Below are 27,402 nucleotides of genomic sequence, written 5' to 3' on the forward strand. Positions count from 1 at the left end.
CTTCTAGCTAGGGCCTCAAAACTGGATCAAGATAGCACACACCTACCCACACAAACTATACTACAGGAAGCAATATTCTTTAAAAAAATAGTAAATGGACTACACATTTTGTTTCTTCTCTGCCCCCAAGACTTCATTACTCCACACTGACTGTATGTACTTATTATCTTCAACATTTTTTTCAAATTTTGAAATATTTCATCATTCAAAAATTGTATTATAGAACTTCCCTAGTGGCGCAGTGGTTAAGAATCTGCCTGCCAATGCAGGAGACACCAGTTCGATCCCTGGTCTGGGAAGATCTCACATATCGCAGAGCAACTAAGCTCGCATGCCACAACTACTGAGCCTGCATGCTGCAACTACTGAAGTCCACATGCCTAGAGCCCGTGCTCTGCGCAAAAAGAGAAGCCACCGCAATGAGAAGCCCACGCACCGCAACGAAGAGTAGCCCCCGCTTGCCGCAACTAGAGAAAGCCTGCATGCAGCAAGAAAGACCCAACACAGCCAAAAATTTTTTTTAAAAAATTGTATTATAGTAATTGCTTTTTTTTTGGCCGCACCGCGGGGCATGTGGGATCTTAGTTCCCCCACCAGGGATTAATCTTGTGCCCCACTGCAGTGGAAGTGCAGAGTCTTAACCACTGGACCACCAGGGAATTCAAGTCATTGCTTTTTTTTTTTTTTTTTTAGTTTCTGCTTTATAACAAAGTGAATCAGTCATACATATACATCTGTTCCCACATCCCTTCCCTCATGCATCTCCCTCCCTCCAAGTCATTGCTTTTTAAAGAGTTGAAGAGTTGAAAAGCATCTCAGACACTGGTTTATCTGTAATTTTTGGTCCAAAAACAATGAAAGGAAGTAGTCAATATATCAAATGGCACTACCTCTTAGATTTTTACAATATCTGTAATTTCCTGTATGTTTTAAATATTCCATAATTTCTATAAAATGGAGGTTAATGAGAGAGAAAGAGAAAAGCTGCAAGCTGCCCTGCACCCAGCACATCTTTTTTTCCCCTAGGTTTATTGAGATATAATTGACACATAATAGCACATCTTGATGCAAATGAAGTTTTCTGCCTCTCCTGAGGCCCCCGCAGAAGTGAAGGAGCCTAACTGTACATATTTTTGGTTGGGAAAGCCCATTATCAAGCTAAAGGGGAACAACTCAGCATGGTGAAAGAGCTAGACATAGCTTAAGTCAGGCCTTGTTGCTGGCCAGGCCTGCTGTGGAAATGGTCAAAGTAAGGGCAGCCACACAACACTGCCCAGTACCACCCAGTCCCCCTGCAGTCTTTGGTGAGGCAAAGAAACCAATTCAAGCAAGTAACCATCAAACTCATTAGGTGCCATAACCCCTCTTTTACTGTTTAACACAAAGTGCTGTTTGAAAGAACTGAAAAGTATCTTAGAAGAACAGCAAATAACCCAGGGGTCCAGACTTCTGTGGTGGTGACTTTTTTTTTTAACATCTTTATTGGAGTATAATTGCTTTACAATGTTGTGTTAGTTTCTGCTGTATAACAAAGTGAATCAGCTATACATATACATATATCCCCATATCTCCTCCCTCTTGCGTCTCCCTCCCACCCTCCCTATCCCACCCCTCTAGGTGGTCACAAAGCATCGAGCTGATCTCCTTGTGCTATGCAGCTGCTTCCAACTACCTATCTACTTTACATTTGGTAGTGTATATATGTCCATGCCACTCTCTCACTTCATTCCAGCTTACGCTTCCCCCTCCCCATGTCCTCAAGTCCATTCTCTACATCTGTGTCTTTATTCCTGTCCTGCCCCTAGGTTCATCAGAAACTTTTTTTTTTTTTAGATTCCATTTGTATGTGTTAGCATACAGTATTTGTTTTTCTCTTTCTGACTTACTTCACTCTGTATGACAGACTCTAGGTCCATCCACCTCACTACAAATAACTCAATCTCGTTTCTTTTTATGGCTAATATTCCATTGTATATATGTGCCACATCTTCTTTATCCATTCGTCTGTCAATGGACACTTAGGTTGCTTCCATGTCCTGGCTATTGTGACTTATTTCTTGAATAAGCATTGGTGCTGCTTCAAAGGTACATTTTTCTATATTGGTCAAGAAAATTAATCACACAAGGCTGTGACCGCTGAGCCTGCTGGCATCTCACCTAGGTTATCTTATCCTTCATCTCTGGCTACTACAGCACCAAAGGAGAATCATTACATTTGGACTGGACCTATACTGTGGCTGGGCAGTTCAATTGTTTTCTCACTTCATTCTTTCCTTCTTTCAGATGGGAAAGGGAGGCAGAGAAGGGGCTTGGGAGCCAGCCTGAAAGACCTATCTCTCACTGCACTTGAGAGTGCAGCAAAGAGTGCAAGACCCTGGAAATAGAGTGCTTTAGCCCAATGGCCAGACCTGCTATCCACAAGCTGAGTGACCTTAGGAAAATTACCTTAACAACTCTATACCTCAGTATCCTTCTACTAAGTGGTGATGATAATAGTAACGTCTACTGGTGGGTTGCTATGAGGCTTAAATGAGATTAAGTACTCCTAATAGTGCAAAGCACAGTGAAGGTGCAATACATATTCACTATTGTTACTGCCACTGCTATTTGACAGATAACGTGATTTTGAGTAAGAGCCTCCTCTGAGCCTTGGTGACCCTGCCTATCCAGGCGCACTCCTGGGAAAGAAGGGGAGGGGGGTATCAAAGCTTAAAGGGCAAATTGTTCTTTCAAGGGATACCAGTTGTAAAATTCTAGACAATACAAACCTCTGTACCATTTGTTGTGGATGAGTGGTTTCCAGAGATAAGCTTATTTTTTAAAAGTTAAAATACTTATTAAAAGGCATTAAATCTGTGATAATAATCTATATTAACAACAGGGAATAAGCAGGCAGGTCAGTCTGTAAGAGGATACAACTTGGGGTGATTTTCATTTGTGCTGAATTCAATTGTTTTTACTTCACTTTATTTTTAAAATATTTATTTATTTATTTGGCTGCATCAGGTCTTAGTTGAGGCACACGGGATCTTCGTTCCTGCATATGCAGCATGTGGGATTTAGCTCCCTGACCAGGAATTGAACCCCGGCCTCCTGCATTGGGAGGGCAGAGTCTTAGCCATTGGACCACCAGGGAAGTCCCTCAACTGTTTTTAAACCGGATGGTAGAGGTGCACCTCGGTGCAGGTACTCTTAAGAATCGAACAAATGTGTCTTTTTCGATTTCAGAGCTTAGGTGAGACACTGTTGCAGACACAGAGGTGCAAAGAAAAGGTGGAGGCCTCTAAAGTCCCACAGCTGAGGAGGTAGTCCAAGTGGACGAGGTGTGCGCAAGCATCCTCCAGTTGGTGAGGTGACATGGCTATCTGTGGAAAAGGTCTGGGACCTGTGGCACCAGTCTGAGCTATCCCAACCCTTACTGTGGACGAGGGCCAACATGTGACTATGCTGGTGCTCACCTGCAAAAGATACTGTAGTGGACCCCCTAGGAGCAGGGGAAGGCTCATCATCAGGCCAAAGCCTTATTCTTTCATTTAAGAAGGCCTCAAAGATTATTGCATCATTTATGAATGCTGGAGAACTGTCAGACTTGCTGAGGGGATCAAAAAGCCCCCATGCCACAACAGTGAGAGGCCCGCGTACCGAGAGAAAAAAAAAAAAAGCCCCCATGGCTCAGAGGCCCTCTTAGTGGACTGCATGAACATGTCTTCTTGGACCTGGTTTCAGTCCCTAAATTCTGAAGTCTTTTTTTTTTTGGGGGGGGGGTATAATTTGAATATTTGCCTCAGATTAGCTACTTGCATTTTCTCTCCAGAAACAGACTTTTCTACAGCCTGAGTTGTGATGGAGTCATTGGGTTTCTTATGAATACCTATTTGATTTTTGTAGGACCTGTTCTCTGAAATTATGCCTCATCAGTTTTCTAGTACATTTTCACCTCCTCCTTTTACTCTTCCCATTTTTTTTTTTCCTGGAATCAGCTTCTTTTCACAAACTGCTCCTTCCTTTACTATAGTCGCCCATTCATAATCTGGCCTTATTCCAAGCACCCCCTTAATTTAACTGGTGATTTAAAAAATAATCTTCTGCTTCACCAGTGTTGAGTGCATTTATATCTTCCTCTTTATGGAGACTCCAAAAATAAAATGGTAAGAATTATTAATCCCAGAACACATTAAAGAATCTGTTCCACTGCCTCAGGCAGGGTAGCCATTTCAGCTACCATTCAGCCAGTCGGCTCAGGGGCTCTGACTGAACACTGTGCATTGCCTCGGCGTCTTGAGGGTCACCTTCAGACACCTTGGGGCTTCTCACCCTAAGTGATAGTCACGTAAGCAACCTCAGTCAACCTGCTAATCCCTTCCTAAACCCTGCCCTCGGAGCCGCCTTTATCGGTCTCCGATGTTCTCGGTTCCCTCTTTCTTCACTCTCGTCCGGAAATGACTCTCATTTCCTTCTGTCACCCTGGTCTTCAACCCAGGCGTCCTTTGGGCTCACTGTTCGGGGCACTCTCCCAGTCAGTATCTTTAGAGGTTCAGCCATGCTCCACAATTCCTCCCCTCCCCCGACCAGGGCTCACCCACGTCCCACCCCTCCCCTTCCCGCAGCGCTTCCGGTCCTCAGGCCCTGGCCCCGCCCTACTCCTGGCCGGCCAATCCCTGGCTCCGCTCCGGGAGCGTCACAATGAGCCCTCGCGGCCCCACCCACAGACGACCGCCTCAGAGACCCCGCCCAGCCGTGGTCTTTGCGTCTTTCCGGCTCCGTCTTGGAAGTGGAAGTAGGCCGCGTCTTCCTGAAGAAAAAGGTAGGGTTTTGCAGGGAAACCGGGCCGCGGTTACGCTGGCAGCCGGGAGCGGGCTGGGGGCACGGGTTCCTGGGGCTGCTGTTCCCGGGTGCTAGGGCGCAGGGCCGAGGGAGGGCAGGGCACTCCGAGAGCCGAAGGTCTTCCGGAAGCGCCGCGTGCGCACGACGGACGGGAGTTGTGGCCTCGGGCCCGCCGCGCGCCTGACCCAGCCTCTCCGGGGGGCCCTCCCGGGGCGCGCTGCCAGGGGTTTCCATAGTGATGGTAAACAAGCCTTAACTGCCTCAGCTACAACTGCCAAGTCCCCCGCGTTCCACCCTCCTCTAGGTGCTCAGAGGGACGACCGAGGTGCCGGATGTGAAGAAAAGCGGGGGCGTGGAGACTTGGACCCCGAGGTGAGGGGTGGGACGGGCGGCGTGTCCGTGGCCCGCATACCGGGGAGCGGCCGGGAAATGGGGCCCCTAGTATGGAGGACCGAGGGGTTGAGATTTGGGGGTCAGGGGAGGCGGGATCGGAGGTGAAGGCCCGCACACCCTGGACCAATTAGGAACTGGGCCTACTGGGGGTTGGGGACTGCGGGGCTGAGATTTGGGGTCGGAGGAGGTGGGATCTGAGGTCAGGGGCCATACACCCGGGGACCGACTGAGTACGGAACGCGGGGAACCGGCCCACTGAGGGTGGGGACTGCGGGGCTAAGCTTTGGGTTTTGGGGAGGTGGGTCTGAGGTCAAGGGCCTTACGTTCCGGGACTGGACCGCGGGGCTGAGATTTGGGGTCGGGGAGGCAGAGTCCGAAGCGACGAAGGGAAGAAGAGCCTCGTGCGGACTCCTGAGGGAGCAGAGCCGAGCGCCCCTGCCAGGAGTAGGGTGAGAAAACCAGGCGACCGTGCGAGGGGGTTCATTTTAAAAATGAAAGCGGTACTTTCACGTGGCTGAACGCGTCCGCGAGTTGCACAAGACTGGTTGGGTACCTGACTCCTCCCCCCTCCCACGTTCCCGCTCGCCGAGCCTTCACTTTGGAGCTTTGCGGCCTTTTCTTTCTCTGCGTGCGGCGTGAGTGCCCTGAGCCCTTGTCTGCATTTGTCTCCTACTCTCAGAGGTATCGTGTCTGTATTTTGGCTGAAACTCTTTGGTTCTCGTTGTCCTTGCCTGATGACCACACTTCTGCTAAGCGAACTTAATTTGGCCGTTTCTTTTTCCTTGTCCCGTGCTGCTTTTATCTTTGAACGTACTTTTGCTGATTCTTGACTGCGCCCAAGAAACTTCTGGACGCTGCCGGCGCTCGCGCCGCGCCTTCGCCGCCCTGTTCCCGCGTGGCTCACGGAAGGCGGTGCCGGGCGGCCTGGGGGAGGCTGCGCGAGTCTCGGGGACGCGACCGGCCCTGGGCCCTGGTCTTTTACGGAATCGCTTGGGGGTTGCAGCCCCTCCCCGTTAATCTGTACTTTAAAGGGTCTCCCGGAGGACCCCCACAGGTTCTCGCCAGACAACCCCAGGCCCAGGCGAGCCCCCCCGATCCCTTCTCCGGCCACCGGCGAGCCCCGCGCGTCCCGCGGGACGCCCTTCGCGGCAGTTTTTTTCCCCTGAGGCCCTGACGAGCCATCATGCTTCACAAGTGTTCTCGAGGCTCCAGGGGGCTCACGAGCGGCCGCTTCCCGGAACCGCCTGGGTCGCTCGGCGGTGGAGGTGGGGGAGGGGCCCCGGGCGGCAGACGTTAGGGGCGGGCCTCGGCTAGTCGGTCCCTCGTGGAACCCGGAGAGTGGAAGGCTGCAAATAATCTTTTAGTGAAGGACATCATCGAAACTATCGATCTTAATATAATTCTCACTCTTATTTTTAGTCACGTTTTTAAAAGTTAACTATTTGTTTCTGAATTTCTAGTAAGAATGAAAATACCTCGAGTTCTTCGGTTAGACAAAAATGTCAGGGTCTATCAGTGAAAAGTGATGTTTTCAGTGCTAATTTTTAGACAAGATTTCTTCATTTTCAAGTGAGTAAATTTCTGCTCTTAATGAACATTGAGAGAGACTGCTTTATAACTGGTGTTAAGCAGGTCCAGCCTTTCCCTTGGGGATCTCATCTTCCTATATGCATTTCTGTAAATTAATTAGGTTTATGATTTCCATATTATGGTCTCCTTTTTATTTTTAGTTTTGTCTTTTAGTAACATTCTTTTTGTAGTATTTGCTTTTTGTTTTTGTTTTAACTGGCAGGTGGCTGGTTTTCACTTGAGTATTGTTACAAGGTTCCTTTAAACATAAAATAACTCGAATAAAAATGTGAATTGATTTAAGGGAAAGGATGGATTAGGAGGAGAGTTAGTCCTTGAATATGGCCCAAACTGAGGGAGAGTGGACACGTGGTGCGTGCCCTTTGGAGTAGGTGCCTGAAGGGGGTACAGAAATGGGAGGGGGCCTCCTTCCACAGAGGTGACTTTCCCACCAACCTGCCCTCTCCAGTCTGAGCTCTGGCTCTCAGGCTCTTTGTAGAAACACATTAATTGACCCTTACTGGATCCACACACAGAGCTAGGTGTTTGACCACATTTTCTAATCACGTGCTCGTGACCAGTGTACAAGGAGGTATTACTGTATTCCCATCATGCAGATGTGTCCTAGGGACACAGTTGGGACTGGAACTCAGATCTGTCTGACAGGGACAGTCCTCTCTGCCAGGGCCCCTGCCCTAATTAGTTGCCCCGAGCAAAGATTCTTGTGGAAGACAAAAAACTGCGCAAAGGGAGAAACAGGTTCATCTAAGACCAGCCTGGCTTATTTTAACTGTTTGTATTTCTAAGGACTTTTAAAATATAATCACAATACCATTATCACATCTAAAGAAATAATAATTCCTTGATATCATCAAATACCCAGTGTTCAAATGTACCCGACTGTGTAATAAATATTTTTATATAGCTGGTTGGTTTGATTTGGGATCCAAACAAGGTCATTATATGTTTAGTAGATATATGTCTCTTATGTTTTAAGACAGAGCAGCACTGTCCAACAGAAATATAATGCAAGCCACATAATTTTACATTTTCTGATAAAAAGAAACAGTTCACTTTAATAATTTAGTTTAACATGTTATATATCTAAAATAGACCCAAAATAATCACTTCATCATGTAATAAATTTTTGTAATTAATTTATTATTTTTTAAAATTTTTGGCTGCGTTGGGTCTTCGTTGCTGTGCGCAGGCTTTCTCTAGTTGCGGTGAGTGGGGGCTATTCTTCGTTGTGGTGCTCGGGCTTCTCATCGTGGTGGCTTCTCTTGTTGAGGAGCGCGGGCTCAGTAGTTGTGGCGCACAGGCTTAGTTGCTCTGCGGCATGTGGGATCTTCCCGGACCAGGGCTCGAACCCGTGTCCCCTGCATTGGCAGGCAGATTCTTAACCACTGTGCCCACCACCAGGGAAGTCCCCCAGTAAATTTTTTTTTCCCCCGTAAATTTTTAAATTCTATTTTTCATGCTTTTTTTTTTGAACTAAGCTTTCAAAATGCAGTGTGTGCTTATTTTATAGCACATCTCAATTTGTACCAGCCACATGTCAAGTATGACAAGAGGCTACCTTATTAGACAGTGACGATCTAAAGGTTCTCTATTCTTAAAAGTTTTTTCTTTGAACAAATCAGGTTGTGTGTCACGTAGGTTTCCTTCCCCACACTCTGGGTTTTTCTGACTGCATTCCCATGGTGGTGTTTGAATCTCTGTCCTCTGCATTTCCTGTAAAATGGTAGTTATCCTCTATAGGCTGTCCTGATTCCGTTGAGATTTTATTTTGAAATACTGCATGGGAGGTGCTGTGTACTCCTGCCAGAGGCACATATTGGTTGGTGTTCCTTCTTTGTGATGTTAGCAGCTGTTGATGTTCGTTCTCTTAATGCATTGTTCTGTTGATTGTTTCCAGATCAGTGATATTTTAATTCAATATTCCTTCTCAGTTATTAGCAGGTGTACTTCTGTAGAGAGGAAATTTTCTTTGTTAATCATTTGATTACTCTAAGATGTACTTTATAGAAGGCAGGTTAAGTTTTTGATTCCTTTTTTATATTTAGTATCCATATCCAGCATAATGAATTGAATCCTTAGACACTAATTTTTCTGGTATCGTTATGAAGTCATGGATTTTAACATATAGGATGTGCTTTAATCCACTGTAGCTTTTATTCTCTTTGATGCTCCAATTCAATTTTTGGCCGGCGGGAGCCTTTCAGATTGGTTCCTTTCTTGACACAGTTTCAGTGGTCTTTGGCTTCCTTGGTTTAAGGCCTAATACTTCATTAGGTGGATCCGTCAAAGTTTATTCATCTGGATCTCTAGTGATGGGCAATTGGGTTGTGCTTCAATGGATAGCCTCTGCAGGCGTCTTTTCACTTTCTTGGTCATAGGGGTTGAACCATTTAATATTTCCACAAACAGTCTCTGAGAGTGTCTGCTGATCTACAGCCTCTCCAAGCGGGTTTGTTGTCAAACTTTTGTATTTTTGCCAGTGTGATAGGTATTTTAAATGTTGTTTCATTTAAAATTCTAATTTATCTTACATGGTGATGTTGAGCATCTTTTCGTGTTTAAAGGCATTTCTTTTTCTGTCAAGTGTCCGTACCTCTAGCCCATTTTCTTTTTTGGATTGTTGGACTTTTTGTTTCTCTCTTTAGAAGCTCTCTCTGTACCTTAAGGGTATTAACACTTAGGAAATAAATTGCAAATGTCTTTCCCACTTTATCATGGGTATTTTGCTTAGCTTATGGTATTTTTAGCCATGCATAAGAGGTTTGGGGTGTTTTGTTTGTGTGTGTGTATTTGTGTATTTTTCGATATTATGGGGTTTGAGTCATGGTCAGGAAAGTTTTCCCTACTGCCAGTGTAAAGACAATTCATGTCTATTTTTCTTCTGTTATTTAGGGTATTTCTTAGAAACATGAAAAATTTTTAGTTAACTCATATTTTACCTTCATCAATATGTTAATGTGACAGTATCAGTGATTGACTTTGAAATGATGAATTACAGTTGCATTCCTGGAATAAATCCAACTTGGTCATGTTGTATTAAATAGCTTTGTGTATTGATAGATTTGGTTGGCTGATGTTTATTTAGGAATTTTTCATGTGAGTTCATGAATGAAATTAGCCTGTGAAACTTGATAAACTAATTCTAAAACTCTTGGAAAATCAATTCCAAGTTTATTGTAGATCAAAATGTTAGAAAACATAGATGGAAACAACAGAGCTTTAAGTTAAAAAAAAATCCATATGGCCTTGGGCTAGGAAAAAGGTCTCAAACAGGACACAAAAAGCGATAATCATTTAAGGGGAAAAATGACAAGAATGAAGAAAATTCTAAACTATTATGTTTCCCTTACAGTATGCCTTTTACAAAAATCCTCATATAGTATAAATATTTTACAAATCCTACCACACTCTCTCCTTTTAAGTTTATCTACATGCAAAGATGGTCCATCATTGACATCTCCATTCTTCATCTTCCCCTAATTGAGGTCTCTTCTGCTTTTCATGAATATTTGGTTAGAATAGTGCTGTCCACAGTAAGCCTAGAAGACTGGCCACAGCCCGCAATTTAAAATTATAATTACTTTGCTTTAAGAAAATCAGCTTCATGGTGCTGGTTTTAAATCTTTTTTAAGTTTGTTTGTTTTTCATTTTAACCATCTACTTTTATAGATTCTTTTTCAGAAGTTTAAAATTTTGTACATATGTACATGTACATATCTGTTTGGGTTCATTTCTATCGTATTTTGTAAGTATTAAAATAAACATTTGATCACCTGGTAAAGAAAAAAGAATAGTGCTGTCCAATAGAATTATGATGTGAATGATTTTTAAAATTTTTTAATAATTGATGTAATTCACATACCATACAGTTCACCTTTTTAAAGGGTACAGTTCAGAGGTGCTTTTTTTTGTGAAAAAGTTGTAAAAACCATCCCCACTATCTAATTTCAGTATGTTTTCTTTCTTTAATTAATTAAATTGAAGTATAGTTGATTTACAATATATATTAGTTTCAGGTGTACAGCACCGTGACTCAGTTATGACTCAGTTATACGTATATGTATTCTTTCTCAGATTCTTTTCCCTTAGAGGATATTACAAAATATTGAGTATAGTTCCCTTTGCTATACAGTAGGTCCCTGTTGGTTATCTATTTTATATACAGGAGTGTGTATATGTTAATTCCAACTTGCTAATTTACACACGCACACACACACCCTTTGGTAACCATAAGTTTGTTTTCTATGTCTGTGAGTCTCTTTCTGCTTTGTAAATAAGTTATTTGTTTTGTTTTTAGATTCCACATATATCATATTTGTCTTTCTTGCCTGGCTTACTTCACTTAGTGAGATGATCTCTAGGTCTATCCATGTGGCTGCAGATGGCCCAGTACCTTTCCTTATGTTGAAACACCCTTAAGCATTCTTAAGCATTCCTAGGATAAATCCCACTTGGTCACGGTATATAATCCTTTTTACAGGTTGCTGGATTCAGTTTGTTAGTATTTTGTTGGGATTTTGTGTCTATACTCCTCTAAGCGGTTATCTTGTGATGTCTGTCTGGTTTTGATGTCTACAAGTGTATTAGTTTGCTAGGGATACCATAACAAAGTCCTACAGACTAGGTTACTTAAACAATTTATTGTCTCATAGTTCTGGAGGCCAGAAGTCCTACATCAAGGTGTCAGCAGGTTTGGTTCCCTCTAAGAAGCTTAAGGAAAGGGCTATGTTCCAGACCTCTCTGTGGTTTATAGATGGCTGTCTTCCCTCTGCTTATCTGTGTCCAAATTTCCCCTTCTTCATGTTGGAATACAGCCCATCTTAATTATGTCATTTTTAACTTAATTACCTCTGTAAAGACTATATCACCTCTGTAAAGACTATCCAAACCTGGTCACATTCTGAGGTACTAGGGGTTAGGACTTTAACATGTGAATTTTGGGGACACAATGTTCAGCCCATAACAGGGGGTAATTAATACTGGCCTTGTATATAGAATGCGTTGGAAAATATTTTAATAAAGTATATTTTAATACATATTTTGATTGGTTCAACACATCCAAAGTATCACTTCAGTATGTAATCAGTATTTTATTTATTTATTTTGCGGTATGCGGGCCTCTCACTGTTGTGGCCTCTCCAGTTGTGGAGCGCAGGCTCAGCAGCCATGGCTCACGAGCCCAGCCGCTCCGTGGCATGTGGGATCTTCCCGGACCGGGGCATGAACCCGTGTCCCCTCATCGGCAGGTGGACTCTCAACCACTGTGCCACCAGCGAAGCCCCCTGTAATCAATATTTTGAAGTTGAGGTTTTAGGTTCTTGTTTTTGATGTTCGCAATTCATTTTAATTTTTAAAATTTAAATTAAATTATTATTATTATTATTATTATTATTATTATTTTGGCTGCTCTGAGAGGCTTGTGGGATGTTAGTTCCCCTACCAGGGATCGAACCCGTGCCCTTGGCCTTGAGAGCGCAGAGCCCTAACCACTGGACTTCCAGGGAATTCCCTGCAATTCACTTTATATGTACTAAATTTTTTCACTTAGGGCACATCTCAGTTTGTACTTGCCACATTTCAAGTGCTCAGTAGCAGTGTGTGACTATTGGTACCATATTTTTATCCTTTGTACCTAACTTGTTCTCTTTCCAAAGCAGTTTTTCTCTGTACTTTAAATATTTTTTTTTACCATCGTATGCCTGGGTTGTGTGTTTTTAAAGATCTGTTGGGAACTACACCACTGAGTTTATCTTAAGCCAGGAAAGTTTCCTTCCATTCTTTATCTGTTCTGGCCTCCATTTTGTCTTTTTCTCCTTCTGGAATTCCTATCATTCACATGTTGTTTCTCCTGTCTCATGTTATCTCTTACTCCTCTGAATTTCATCTTTTTCCCCTCATTGTTTCTGGGTTTTTTTCTTTGTTTTGAGCTATTTCTTCCACTTGGTTTTCCAAGCAACTACCCTTTCTTTCAATTCATTACTAACTTTATAAATTCAAAACTCAGTTTTTAGCACTGGAAAGTTTTTTATTCTGTAATCAGGTATCTGAGAGTGCTTGTTATTTTTCCTGTTAAAATATTTACAGTTTTGTACAGTACTTCTTGTTCCCAGAAAACTGTCTGCTGTTCTAAGCCGTTGTCCGATTTGTGGTATTCTGGTGCTGGAACCCCTCTCAAGTACATTGTCATGTTCCTTTCCTCCTCTTGGCTCTGTTCTCTAGCCCGCCCCCTGCCCCCACCCCCCACCCCCACCCCGGCCCGCCTCCCTGGAGCAGTGTGCTACCGTCCCCTGAGCAGCAAACATGGAGCACAAGGAGCTACAGCTGCCTCCACTCCTATGGCAGCTGCAGGGGACCTGACAAGATGTCAGCTCTCCACCAAGACCCAAGAGGAAGCTCTAGGCCTACTGAAGGGGCTGTGGGCATTCATTAATACAGATGACGAAATATTTCCCTCAGTTGGGGAGAACAGATTTTTATCTTTAACACTGGAGGTTTCTTTTTCCTTTTTTCTTAAAAATTAATTATTTTATTTATTTTGGCTGCACCGGGCCTTAGTTGCGGCATGCATGTGGGATCTAGTTCCCCGACCAGGGATCGAACCCCGGCCCCCTGCACTTGGATGCGCAGAGTCCTACCCACTGAACCACCAGGGAAGTCCCTGGAGGTTTCTTTTTATGAACACCCCACCTGATACTTTTTCTGTTGTATCTTGATTCTTGAGTCACTAATGCAATCAATAATACAGAGCAATGACTGCTTGTTCTATGGTGGCTAATAATTTGTCCCTTGTATTAATTTCAGTACAAGCATTATAGACATAATTTACCTAACATTACACTATTTTTGCTTTTTAGTTAACACACCTTTTAAGAAATGAACACTGAGGAAAACAGTGTATTACTACCCCAGACTTAGCTACAGTAAGCTAAAGAGCCTAATAGCTAAAAGATAATGGAAAACAGCTTTCCTATTGCTTACAAATTATGATGTATTTTCTTAGATGGATAAAAATGTAGTAATAGCCACGAACATTTAAAATGTCATTTATTTTAATCACCCCACTTGTAGCTTCTTTTTTTAATTGAAATTGATTTACAATGTTGTGTTAGTTTCTGGTGTACAGCAAAGTGATTCATTTATGCATATATGTATTTTTCATATTCCTTTCCATTTATGGTTTATTACAGGATATTGAATATAGTTCCCTGTGCTATACAGTAGGACCTTGTTTATCTATTTTATATATAGTACTTTGTATCTTAAAGCTTCTCTTTTCTTTAATAGCCCTTAGGTAGTTTTATGTGTTGAACTTGGTATGTTGTACAAATTAGGTCAGAGTTCTCACACTTGAGAGGCATGAGCTGCTTGAAAATTTAGGTACAGTTGTGTGTGGGGGGTATACTTTTTAAAAAAGTTGATCCAGACCTGCATCATATTCTCAGGTGGAGTCCCTGACAGCAAAAAAAAAAATGTTTTAAGAACCACTGAATTGGGACTTTATAAGATTGCTGGGTTGGAAGAGACTTGAGGTTTTTAATGTAGTTTCTAATAAGAACAGGAAAACATCCATAACAAATAGGAATCTGGGCTCTGCTCATATACTGTCCCATGACTGGGAATTGCTTCTTTCCCAGACCCCATGTGTGCTCCTCAAGTGGAAAACAGACAGCAGCAGAAACGATATCCTAAAATTCTTTTTTGAATTTAGTAAGAACTGAATATAAAGATTAAAAGGATTCACCACAAAATAAAAATATTTTTACAAAGCAACCAAAACATCCTGACAAGCGGCTGCATTTTAAAAACGTAAATAATTTGAACAAGTATCTGGGGGAAATAAGTAGGTAATGTACAAAGGAAAAATAGAATAATATGGTCTTCTAATTTCTACTTTTAAACCGTAGCTTTTTACCAGGGGGAGAAAGTTTAACATTTCCACCCCTGTTCATGCTTCTGATCTGTTTAAATGTCACTTCCTCAGAACCCCAATGTGTTAATCCCTGTTTTCTTAATTTGAGTTTTCAGAATTTGTCATACGTTTGTTTGTTTCTTTATTGATTTCCTAGTCCACTGTTCTGTGGACTTAGCACAGTACCTGCATCTTGTAAGTGCACAATATTTCTGGGTTAATGAATGACTTGAAATTGGGTAAATTTTATCTGCTGCACATCACTCAAATCCTTTCACATGCTTCAGTTTCCACCACAATGTTTTTGTTGCAGGGTACGTACCGTACCATCAGTTCTTCCTAAACTTGTCTCACTTCTTCCCATCCCATCTCCATGCATCTGTTCCCATCATTCATTTTCCAGAGAGCAGCTAGACTGTTCTGTTGAAAAGCAAAACTCTGTACTACATTCCATTTTGAAATAGTTAAGTATCTTCCCTTAGAGTAAATAAAGTCCAAAATACCGAATCAGGCCTTCAGGGCTTTGGAGGATCTTACTCTGCTTCCCCCTTTCGTGGATCTCCCCGCTGGCTGCAGGTGTTTTGAGGTGCTTTCTGTCTCAGCATTACACTTTCCCCTGTGTCTTCTGTACATGTTGTTCCTTCACCCGGCAGGAACCCTATCATGACTGATCAATTATTAACACTCGACTAGCCAGTTAGCCAGTGTCACCAACCAGTTAAGCCAAGAAAGAACATGTAACGCTACTTAACTGCAACAAATACATGCAAATAAAATAAGTGAGAAAATGGATGCCAGTCGTTTAAATTACCAAGAATGTATTTTGAAGAGGATTTTAAGAAGTGAAATAAGTGCTTGTGAAGCAGTCAAGATACTCATTTCCATAGAGATACTCTTTCCAAAAACAAGTCAATTTTGTGGCTTAATTTTTCTTCAGAATATTGTTTTATTTCTTTTGAATGTATGCGTTTTTAGTGTCTTTCTCACTTTCTGTGGGATGGCTGGATTTTGAATTAGATAATTTTGAAGCAGATCCCAGCCATCACACCATTTCACCTACAAACAAGTATTTAAAATATCTTTAAAAATTAATTCCTTTATTTTTAAACATAACTGCAATTCTATCATATCTGACATAAGTAAAATCAGTGTTCAAGTATCTCCTAAATTGTCTCAAATGTTGACCAACTTGTTTGAATCAAGATCCAGATATGTCCCATGCATTGTGAATCCTTGATAATTCTCTTAAATTTCTTTTATTCAATAAGTGCTCCCTTGGAGATATTTTGTTGAATGCCTGGCTATTGTCATTGTCGAGTTACCCAGTCTGGCTTTGTAGGCTGCATTATCATATTCTCACCTAGAACCATTCCTTTTCCCTGTAAATTCTGTAGTTTGTTCGTTATTTCTAGTAAATAGATTAAGACTTTTTCCTCTTAGATAATTTTATTACTAAAAGCATTAAACATACACAAAAGTAGAGACAAAAGTATGCAACGCCATGTACCCATCCCCCAGCTTCAGTAATTAGTAAATCATGGCCCATGTTGTTTCATCCGTACTCCGACTCACTGCAGATTATTTAGAAACAGATTCTAGGCATCAGATGTATATCTAATGACTTAAAAAAAAATCACAGCATAGCTACAACTAAAATTTTATCATTTCTTAATGTAAAGTCAGTCACTGCTAAGATTACTGCAATTGCCTTATAATTGTTTTCCAGTTCATTTGAATTAGGAGTCAAAAGTTAATAAAATGTAACTGCTTGTTAGGTTATGAAGTTTAAGAACTGCGTGTTTTAAAATTAATCTTTTTGAAATTGTGCAAAAATATTTACATGATTAGGCTCAAATCTACAAAACAAGGTACTGTATACACAAAGACGTTCTACCTTTTGTTCATTAGTTTCCATTCTGAATCCTTTCCTGCCTTCAGAGATGACTTTTTTTTAAAATTTAAATTTTATGGTTTCTCCTTCCACATGCGTGGTGCCGGTCACCCCTCCCCTCCGCCCGTACTCTGGACTTTTCTCCACCCTGGCACCTCTCCTGAGAGCACACTCAGAACGGTCTTCCTCGTTGCTTTCCTTCCCTCCTCCTCCCACTTCCTGCCTTGGCCGACCGCGCGGGCCGCACCTGCAGGACGCGTTTCCATTGGTGACATCTTGGCGGGCCCGTCGGTGGCACTTCCTCCTTTACACCCCGTGACCCACGTCCGGCTCGCCGCCCTCCCAGTCACGCGGCCTCTGCCTCTGGGACGCAGCCCCGCGCGCCGGCCTTCCGGACTCCAGGCCCCGGACCCGTCGTGGTGAGCCGCCGCGAGCGGACGACCCCCGCCCGCACTCCCCCCAACCCCCGCGGGTCTCGGGCACTCTTCCCCACCTCCTCCCGCACAGCCGCCCCCCCTACCCCCGGAACTCTTTTTTCCCCCACGCTGCCCCGGGAATTCCCCTCCCCCCAACCCTACGGCCTCAGGAAGTCCCCCCGACCCGACCCGGGAGCTCCGCCCCCAGCCCGGGGAGGCGACCGCCGACCTCGGGTCCCGCGAACTCTTCCTCGCCGCCCCTAGAAGCCCCTCTGACTCGTGAGCTCCGCCTCCCCTCCCCCCCCCGCGGTTCCAGGAAGCCCGGCCGGAGAACTCTTCCCCACCTCGCCGCCAACACTTCCCCCCTCCCTCCCCGGTCTAGAATCTCTTCCTTCTGCCACTCCAGTGAGCCCCCTGCCCCGGGAGCTCCCCTCCACCTCCGGGCTCGGGGAGCCTTAGCCTCGTGACCTCCTTCCCCTCCCCCCAACTCTTCGCAGCCCGGGAAGCCTCTCCTCCCTCCCCCCACCCGTAGGTCGCCCCGCCCCGGAAGCTCCCGCTGACCCCGCCCAGGCCCGGGGATGGGGCGCCCTGTTGTCGCGTGTTCCTGTAGGGCTTGGTCGACCCGAGACCGTCGGATCGCCCGGTGGAGGCCGAGCGAACCCCTTCACCTTGTCCCAGTGCCTCCGCCAGGAGCCTGGTGTCCGGGACCCATACAGCGCTTCCCGCCGAAATCGCTCAGACGCGCCCCTGATGGCCCGCGATTTTGAGAGCGCACTTTCAAGCCTCGTTTGAAGCGTTTCCCCACAGCCAGTTGAGTTTCAGTTTCAGGTTAATAACAAAAGGAGATGCACCTGGCCTTTCCCCGGAATCCTCTGCGTTTTTAAGCGTCGGGTGGAATTGGGGGTCCTTTGGCTGTGAACCGCGCTTGCTTCATGAAGATAGAAATCGGTCCTGCTCCTTTCAGCGGTAAGTCTTAGGGCCAAAGAGTCAACCGCGTAATCGTGAGGCGGGGTCTCACGCGGACCGTGGTTTAAGAGGTAGAACTTTCTGAGTGATTAAGACAGCCAGAACAGTCTGAGTGCTGCCAGCTGTGGGTTAAAATTCATTTACAAATGAGGACGAAATGCTCTTCAGGCCTCCCTGGAACACAAATAAAGGGGGTGAAGCCGGGGACCCGCCGAGTTCCCGTCTCTGAAGAGAGACGGTGCGGGTGCAGTTTAAAGCGCCCTGTGTGCTCTCTCGAGAAACCTAATCAGCCGTGCGTTCAGGCGCGCCCTGTTTATCTTGATTGGTCCACCTGGATCCGAACTAAATCCTGCCTAACCTGTATAGTAGAGTGAGGAAGAGCACGTTCTGGAGACCGTCCCAGGAGTCCTGGGAGCCTGTTAGAAATGCTGAGTCTCGACCCCGGCCGAGATCTTTTGTTTTAGGATCTGAATTTTAACAAGATCCTCGGGTGGTCCGTGTGCGCACTTACGTCATAGTCCAGTTGCGGACGTGTGTGCGGGTGTGTGTGTGCGCGCGCGCGCAAGATCCTTGGTTGTCCCCCCGTTCGGTACGTTCAGTTCAGTCGGTCTCCAGTTGCAGCACTCGAGAGCAGTATTTTGTTAGCCGCCGCCGCCGCCAGCAGCGATTGCAGGGTGCTGCCGGGGAGCGGGGTGGGCGACCAGTGTTCCCCCTCGGCGCTTCAACTGTGTGTGCGCCGCGGTTCAGTCTCGTGAGAATCGGCTTCCTTGCTTCTGGCCGCCCCCGAGTGTGCGTGCCCGAGGAGGCGCCTCAGCCGTTGGTGTGCGGACCACACTGGAGTGAGCCAGGAGCAGGGATAAACCTGGGCAGAAGGGGTTCGGCCCATTAGGATGACTGGGTTCTATCTACCCTTTAGATTTCACTTTTCTGGGGGCAGAGGAGAGGGACGGTTGATGAAGCCTCTTGAAAACCCTCTTCTAGAGAATTTGAAACTGTTACTTCTTAAATTGTAGTACTTTACATTTATATAGGTCTTTCCCCAAAAATAGTATCTCGTGTAATAATTACAGGATGCTAATAAGGCAAGGCAGATATTACCTCTAAGACAACAGGCTCAGAAATTAACTTGACTTTCTCAGTTCTACGTTTCTAAAACTAAGAATGTGCTTTAATTCTCAAACTGATTCTCTGGACATATGTATTTTGGGGACAGCTTTGTCCTGTGGCTGTGGTTGATGGTACTGATGTTTTTCCTATTGAAAAGCATATTTCAACATTTCCTCCCCTCACTCTTCCTCAGTTAAAAGATTAATGTTAGACCAAATACATTAGGTCTCAAGAAGTGAAGCTATCACATAAAACTGGGGAAGAAAGTCCTGAGTATCTCCAGCCAGTCCTCCAGGAATGCTTGTAAATTGTAAATACTGTTGGAACAGTGTCTAGCAAACCACCTTTCTCTGGAGCCCATCCCTGTGAAAATCTGGCCTCCCGTGCGGGTCGGCGCCGCAGCTCCTCGCCGCCCGCGGCTTCCCGGAACCGCGCTGACATTGCTCCCGCTCCATCCAGATAGTGCCCCTCCCGCCCTCGGTATTTAAATTGCCTTAGCGCGCTCAGGTATTCGTGTATAGAACTCGCGTTTTGAGTACATCTCTCAGGGCGAAGTGGGAGGGTTCCAGGCTGGTACTCTCGGCGTTACCCTAGGGAAGAGGTAAAGCGTTTCAAAGCTGTGGGGGCGGGCGGGCGTGCACTTTCTTGAAGGGAGCCCCGCGGTTTTGTAAACGGCCTCCCACAGCCCGGGCTTTGGCTTTTCCGGAGGAAGGGAGCCCGGAGCCCAGCCCAGCCGGGGAACCGCTGGCTCTGCTCACTCTGGGAGTGCTGGGGCACTGCGGCAAGACGGCCTTATCGCTTTTTTTTAGGACAGTTCGTTACCTGCCTGGAGTGTCTTCGACTGTGGGCATCCCCCGCTGTTCTTTAAGGTGAGCTATTTTAAGAAAACTAATTTCTCAGTTTATAATTGATTTATTTTATTGACACAAAACTTTCTTGAGTGTGAAGGTTTCACTAGCTGTAAATCTAATGTTGAGCAGAACTCCAGCTTTCTTAACTTTCTCAAGTGTTAGTTAATGTTCTAAGTACTGTAAGTCTGCAAAGAATCCAAATGTAGAGGATTCTGAGGGCAAAGATGATATTGCATTACATACATTAGAAATATAGATAGGTGTTTTGCAAGAGTTCTCTCCTCACATTGCCTTCAGAGGAGAAGTCACTTTATTTTTGAAACATTATTTTCTGAAACAAAAAACATTTATAATTGTTTTATATTGGGCGTTTTAAGTAGTCCTTACATGAAATGTCTGTGTTCTTTTATGTTTCCTGCTTGTCTTTTTTAATTTTTTCCCCCTGCTTGTCTTTTTTAACCTAACGAGGCTGCCATATTCTAGAGGGTGGTGTTGACCCCACCTGGCCATCAGTTAATCTCTTGCTAATCTTGGGCCTGCTGTGCTGGGGGTGGGACCACAGTGACCTACGGGCACAGGTCAGTCTGTCCTTACTAGGCTCTCTTGCATTTTTGAAGAGTTTTAAACAAATCATGAATTTGTTTTCCTAGAATGCTCTGGGATCACAGAACTGTAAGACTTAATTTGTGGAAGGGGAAAATTTTATGGGAAAGGTGGTATATTTGAGCTGAGACCTTAAGGATTAGTGGGATTTAGCTAGACAGAAGGTTGGGTGGAGTATATTTGGAGAGATAATTACCACATGTGTCACACCCAAGGCAGCAGAGAGCCTGGCACACTCCAGGCACAGAGAATAGGAATAAGAGGATGTATATTTTTTTAATGCAAGTGATGTGAGCGTGTGTTGCAGGTCAGAGCTGCAAGGCCTGAGCGCCCCCTTAGCCCCGTGGTTTGTGTTCCAGGCAGTGGGAAGCCACTGAGGTCTTAGAACAGGAGAGTGACATAAAGTCACTTTAAAAGAGCTACAGATTAGGTTGCAGTAAGGGTTGGAAAAGTTTTAAGGATCAGATGTGAATGTGTCCTGGAAAGGGCTGTTGGTACTGGGATTAGAAAGAAAGAGGAGGTAGAAAGAGATATGAGGACAATGCACAAAGAAGATGATGATTTGATAATTCAAATCATAATGCCAAGCAGTGTGCTAGGGACTGAGGAGAGATGTGAGAAACCTTTATTGCTTGTTGGAGTCAAGAGTTACTGAATAGAATTTAGGTATGGGTTAGGAATAGGATTAGGGTGGAGAATGGGATGACCCCCAAAGAAATGATGAGCTCATTGGATTTAAGGGCTTGGGAGTTGTTCAAGGATTACTTTAGTTTCATTCTAGAGCTTCTGGATGACAGGTAAGGCTGACCAGGGTGCTGCTATAGAAGAGTTACAGGAAAAAGGCTGTTCATTTGTGGTACATAGGTGGTACTATGGAGTAGTTTGTGTATACCAGTCTTGGCCTCAGGGAGCCTAAAGCTGGGAACTTGGGTTCCGGAGCCCAGACTTGGCCCTGGACATACAAGGATCAGGTGAGGCTGCCTACAAAGCAGGGGTGGAGGGGCATGAAAAGAAAGAAGGGCCAGTGATTGCATACAATTGAACCTTGAGGAAGGGCTCAGAGAGGCAGAGTGCCTAAGGAATTAACAGGAAAACCAAGAGCAACGGGGAGAAAGGGTCTCCAGAGAGAATGGTTAAATCCTGCTGTGGGAACTGAGAAGATGGAGATAAAAAAATGTTCCTTTCTTGCCGTGGAGGTCCTTGGCAGAGTGAGATCATGCCCTTCTTTTTATGGTGGGGGTGGGTAGAGGCCTTTTGAGGATGAGATTTTCCTGAAAGGGAAAGCAAATAGCTGGAGGCAAACTTGGTATCAGGGAAGGTGTATATTACAGGGTTGGTTAGAAATGAGAAAATCTCCTTAATTGATAAGGAAAATAGTGTTCTGTGTTTGTGAAGTGTTTGTGAAGATGGGGATTTCTTGGGGCAGGTGGAGTTGACTGGAGCAGAGCTGCAGATAACAAGCTCAGCTATGAGAAGAAGCAGCTCCTTGTTTATAAATTCCTAAATCTTGTTCCAGTTTGCTTCACTGTGTCTCTGTTAGCAGGTTGCTTTTCTTTTTCTTATCTTCACCATTCATGCTTTCTAATTTGTTTAAATTGTGGGGTTTTTAGAAATCTGTCTATTTTGCTCTAATAGTGTAAATACCCCATTCCATCTGGGGTAGTTTTGGGATTCATCTGAGGTAGGATTCTGCCTTATATTTTTCTACATAATGACCAACGTGCCCAGATTTCTTGAAAAGGGGGCTCTTACCTTTAACAGCTACATCTGTTACACTTGATGTGAAATGACAATTTCATGAAACAATTTCCTTGTACTAGCGCCTGTTTTGAGCATTGTCACTAAGAATGTAGTTTGGGTCCTATCTGTATTTTTATTGTCTCTCTATTATGTGTATATTGCTATCTGATGACTCAACTCCTACTCTTCACAATACAGCCCTTTACATGGATTTGACCTTTACTCTTTTTCAGTTTGGACTCTTGGGTGTCAGATGCCACTTGCACTTCATGACACCCTGTCAGGAAGGGCACCTGTCATGCCTCTTGTACACTGAGGAGTTCATTCCCTTTGTAGTCCTCAATGAAACACAGCAAAGTATGTGTGTTACATTGATCAACATGATGTGTTCTTTTTAAGATTTTTTCCTTTTTTTTTTTTTTTTTTGATGTGGACCATTTTTAAAGCCTTTATTGAATTTGTTACAATATTGCTTCTGTTTTACGTTTTTTGGGCCTCGAGACATGTGGGATCTTTGCTCCCTGACCAGGGATCGAACCCTCACCCCCTGCACTGGAAGGCGAAGTCTTAACCACTGGACAGCCAGGGAAGTCCCCATAGTGTGTTTTATGATCTTCTCCCCCCCACACTTTTCTTTTCTTTTCCTTTTTTTTTTTGGTCGCACTGTGCTGCTTACAGGATCTTAGTTCCCCAACCAGGGATTGAACCCGGGCCATGGCAGTGAAAGTGCCAAGTCTTGAACACTGGACCACCAGAGAATTCCCAGTTGATCCTTTTTTAATATATGAAACTGAGAAGCATATAATACGATTTTTACATTTGCATCACACTTAACTGATATTCTGCTGATGCACTAATCTGCTTGTTTGGATATGTCTTAATTTGACCTCACACTTGACTCAGGTTTTGTTTGAGTTGACAATAGGAATAATGATACCTCCTTAGGCTCTGGAAGCCATTGCTCTCTTGTATCCTTGCATCATTGTTGCTGTTAAAAACACTGATTCTGGTTCACCCCAGTGTCACAGGAAATGTTATTCTGTATTGTGATTTAAAATAGCCTGTGTTTGTCACATCGTTTTGCTTCTGTAGTGTCTTGCCACCAACAAGCAGATTGGTTAAATGTAGGGCTTATAGTTGAAGAATCACACAGGAGCTGTTTTAAATGAACCACCAAATTTCATCACAACAGATAACATGGACTAAATAGAACAAGAAAAGGCCCTGCCCAATACTTAGATTCTTCTGTGTTCAAAGTACCAGGTCACACCTACCCTCTCTTGCCTTTTACCTTAGCGATGCAACAATACAGCTCATCTGTTTTCCTGTAGTTGTGACAAGTTCTTAGTATTTCTGAATGTTGCCTCAATTCATTCTCTTGTTTTTCCTTCTAGAACTCATAGTAATTGACCATAAGAATTTGTAGATTTTGTCTTATTGATTGAAGCTTCCAGATCACTATTTTGCTCTTCAAATTTTACTCTCCATTTTCTTTTTTTTAAAACCCCCGAATTTGTTAATTTGTTATTTTCAGTCTATCTGTGAGTAATGTAACTATTTTGGGAGAGATGTAGGATTGAATCTCTGCTCATATATCTTAACATCTTTAATTTCACTCATCTTTCCTCATCTGTAAAATGGAAACTATTTACTGTATATTCTTGTTATACATATTAAATGAAAATTTATGTAAAGTAGTTTTTGCTTTCTTTTCAGCCACAAAAAGCCGCATCCAAGTTTGTTTGACGTCTGCTCTGTCAAGTGTCCATGATGTTGGGCCCCGAGGGAGGTGAAGGCTTTGTAGTCAAGCTCCGTGGCCTGCCCTGGTCCTGCTCTGTTGAGGATGTGCAGAATTTCCTCTCCGACTGCACAATTCATGATGGGGTTGCAGGCGTTCATTTTATCTACACTAGAGAAGGCAGGCAGAGTGGTGAGGCTTTTGTTGAACTTGAATCAGAAGATGATGTAAAGATGGCCCTTAAAAAAGACAGGGAAAGCATGGGACATCGGTACATTGAGGTGTTCAAGTCCCACAGAACCGAGATGGATTGGGTGTTGAAGCATAGTGGTCCAAACAGTGCTGATACCGCCAATGATGGTTTCGTGCGACTTCGAGGACTCCCGTTTGGATGCACCAAGGAAGAAATCATTCAGTTCTTCTCAGGGTTGGAAATCGTGCCAAACGGGATCACATTGCCTGTGGACCCCGAGGGCAAGATTACAGGGGAAGCCTTTGTGCAGTTTGCCTCACAGGAGTTAGCTGAGAAGGCTCTAGGGAAGCACAAGGAGAGAATAGGGCACAGGTATATTGAGGTGTTCAAGAGCAGTCAGGAAGAAGTTAGGTCATACTCGGATCCCCCTCTGAAGTTCATGTCAGTGCAGCGGCCGGGGCCCTATGACCGGCCTGGCACAGCCAGGAGGTATATCGGCATTGTCAAGCAAGCAGGCCTGGAGAGGATGAGGTCTGGTGCCTACAGTGCAGGCTATGGGGGCTATGAGGAGTACAGTGGCCTCAGCGATGGCTACGGCTTCACCACCGACATGTTTGGAAGAGACCTCAGTTACTGTCTCTCTGGGATGTATGACCAAAGGTATGGAGATGGCGAGTTCACTGTCCAGAGCACCACTGGACACTGCGTCCACATGAGGGGGCTGCCCTACAAAGCCACGGAGAACGACATTTACAACTTCTTCTCTCCACTCAACCCAGTGAGAGTCCATATTGAGATTGGCCCTGATGGAAGAGTGACCGGCGAAGCTGATGTCGAATTTGCCACTCACGAAGAAGCTGTGGCGGCCATGTCCAAAGACAGGGCCAACATGCAGCACAGATACATAGAACTTTTCTTGAATTCCACGACAGGGTCCAGCAACGGGGCATATAGCAGCCAGATGATTCAAGGCATAGGGGTGTCAACCCAGTCCACTTACAGTGGCCTTGAGAGCCAGTCCGTGAGTGGCTGTTATGGGGCGGCTGGCTATGGTGGCCAGAACAGCATGAGTGGATATGACTAGTTTTATAGTAGCTTTTGAGTTATTTTCAATCAAATTTTCACAGGCAGCCAACAAGCAGTGAAAAGCAGTTATTACTCTAGAGGAAGCTGTGGGACCCATTTTGCACCATGAGTTTGTAAAATCTGGATTAAAAAATTACCTCTTCAGTGTTTTCTCATGCAAACTTTCTTCTAGCATGTTATATTGAGTAAACAAACCATTTTCAGCTTTTCTCAACATTTTGGTAGTGTACTTTCTGGAGTGATGTTATCTGAGTTAAAGTAGTTTTAAGTACATTAAATGTGGATCTTTTACACCACATCATCGTGAACACATTGGGGAGGTGTGCTTTTTTGGAAAACTCAAGGTGCTAGATCCCTAATTCAAAGAGGAACATTTCTCATGTTTGTTCATTCTAGTTTATTTTCATTTAAAATCTTTTAGGTTAAGTTTAAGCTTTTTAAAAGTTAGTTTTGAAAATTGAGACACATTACTAATACTGTAGGAATTGGTGAGGCCTTGACTTAAAACTTTCTTTGTACTGTGATTTCCTTTTGGGTGTATTTTGCTAAGTGAAACTTGTTAAATTTTTTTTGTTGACTAAATTTTTTTCTTAAAATAAAAAGACTTTTTCACAATGACTGGCACAGACTATATACTCACGAAAAAATAGCAAAATGACTGGGTGTTTGAAAATCTCATTTTACTACTGTATTTCAGTGTGAATTTTAAAATTTAGCACTATGATTTCCCTTGTATTCTTAAAATGAGGCTAAATTAAACATTCAGATTTAAAAACATTAAATATATGAGTGGAAATGGTGACTACAAAGTATGAGAATAGAAGTCCCATCTTCCTATGACTTGTGTTCTGTTCATCAGCCATTTCTAATGTCCTGCTGTTCCCTTCCTTTATGCTGGGTGGCACCTGTTCATAGCTAGAGATTTTTAGTTTTGCATGCTACATACATTGAGTCATTAGTCACAATTTTTATGTTTTTTTTTTATATAAGATGTGCTGATTTAAACAGTCTTTCTTCCATACTTAGGATTATTTCTGTAGCACACGCTGCTGGGTGAAACAAGTTCCAATTTCAGGTAGCTCTGCACACAGCTATCCATCATTTTAAACTTAACACATACACTAAAACCATCAAGACTTTAAAATGTGAATGAAGTTTATTAAAAAGAACTTTGATAGCAATTAACTTTCCCAGCTTTATTTTCCCACTTTAATAACTATACAATGTAGCCCAGTTATTCAAGTTTCACCAGTATTAGTAGGATCTTTGTATGGTATCTTCATTTTAAGGCACTGGCCTCCTTCACAGAGAAGCTGCTGTGTTAGCCAAGCCTCTGATGGTTTTATAGGTAGATTGGAGAGTCTTAGGCCTTTCCTGGCTTTTTTGGGCTTCACAACCCCACCCTGCCATTCTTCCCGCCAGTGTTCTACAGACTCAGATGGCTGGAGATAGGGCAGCAGCATAACCCAGTAATGCCAGAGGCAGAACTGGGAAGGTCAACTGGGAAGACTGGATAGCATGAGAATTGGGGGGCAGGTGAGTTGTGCAGAGACCACGCATCTGTTCTAGGCTGTGTTCACAGTCTGCTCATCTCATGAGTGACAGTCCACTGTAGGGAAGCAAAGGCCATCTGGGTTGTGAGAAAGACCCAGAGAATCCCAGGCAGAAGACCTGGGAGTTCATGAAACCTGTGATGGCAAGGGCTAGGATGTGATTAAAAGACCAAGGCTTAATAGGGCAGTGAAGTTTCAAGGAGTGCGTTTATTCCCCATAGATCTTTGCTAATTTTGAGGTTCAGATATGGAAGGAGTGGGCTCCAAGAACCTGGGGTGAGAAATTGGGAATGTGCTAGATGCCCTTAAATCCCACAGTGACTCAGTTTTCTGGGCCAGCAGCAGTAGCTACGGTGCCTCTTATTAGAAGAAAGACTTATCCAGAGGCATCACCTGGGGTATGTGGTTGATCAGATAATTGCTCTCAAAGTCTGCTCGAAGAATGAGCTGGCAAACTGCTGGTAAGCCAAATCCAGTCTGCCATATGATTTAGTATATAGTATAACTCATGAGCTAAGAATGGTTTCCAGTTGAATCAATTT

At 43.9% G+C, this 27,402-nt stretch overlaps 1 protein-coding gene across 9 annotated transcripts; it reads left to right on the forward strand.

Annotated features, from left to right (window-relative positions):
• The first annotated feature begins 4,721 nt into the window (after positions 1-4,721).
• On the forward strand, positions 4,722-25,925 carry HNRNPF (heterogeneous nuclear ribonucleoprotein F). 9 transcript variants are annotated; one of them, XM_082640590.1, is made up of 4 exons: positions 4,737-4,804; positions 5,129-5,196; positions 19,906-19,965; positions 24,007-25,925. In XM_082640590.1, the coding sequence occupies exon 4, from the start codon at positions 24,058-24,060 to the stop codon at positions 25,303-25,305; it is 1,248 nt and encodes a 415-aa protein (XP_082496716.1). In that variant the 5' UTR covers positions 4,737-4,804; positions 5,129-5,196; positions 19,906-19,965; positions 24,007-24,057; the 3' UTR covers positions 25,306-25,925. The 9 variants fall into 9 exon arrangements, with proteins under 9 accessions (XP_082496717.1, XP_082496716.1, XP_082496721.1 ...); XM_082640587.1 differs by lacking the exons at positions 4,737-4,804; positions 5,129-5,196 and adding exons at positions 16,922-17,026; positions 17,846-17,989; XM_082640588.1 differs by lacking the exons at positions 4,737-4,804; positions 5,129-5,196 and adding exons at positions 16,922-17,026; positions 17,852-17,989.
• The last annotated feature ends 1,477 nt before the right edge of the window (positions 25,926-27,402 follow it).

The sequence above is a fragment of the Mesoplodon mirus genome (assembly GCF_964341445.2).
Source record: "Mesoplodon mirus genome assembly, chromosome: 2".
Classification (NCBI taxonomy): Eukaryota; Metazoa; Chordata; class Mammalia; order Artiodactyla; family Ziphiidae; genus Mesoplodon; species Mesoplodon mirus.

Coding starts and splice junctions, on each gene's coding strand:
- HNRNPF (XM_082640591.1), top strand. CDS start 24,058: ATGATGTTGGGCCCCGAGGGAGGTGAAGGCTTTGTAGTCAAGCTCCGT.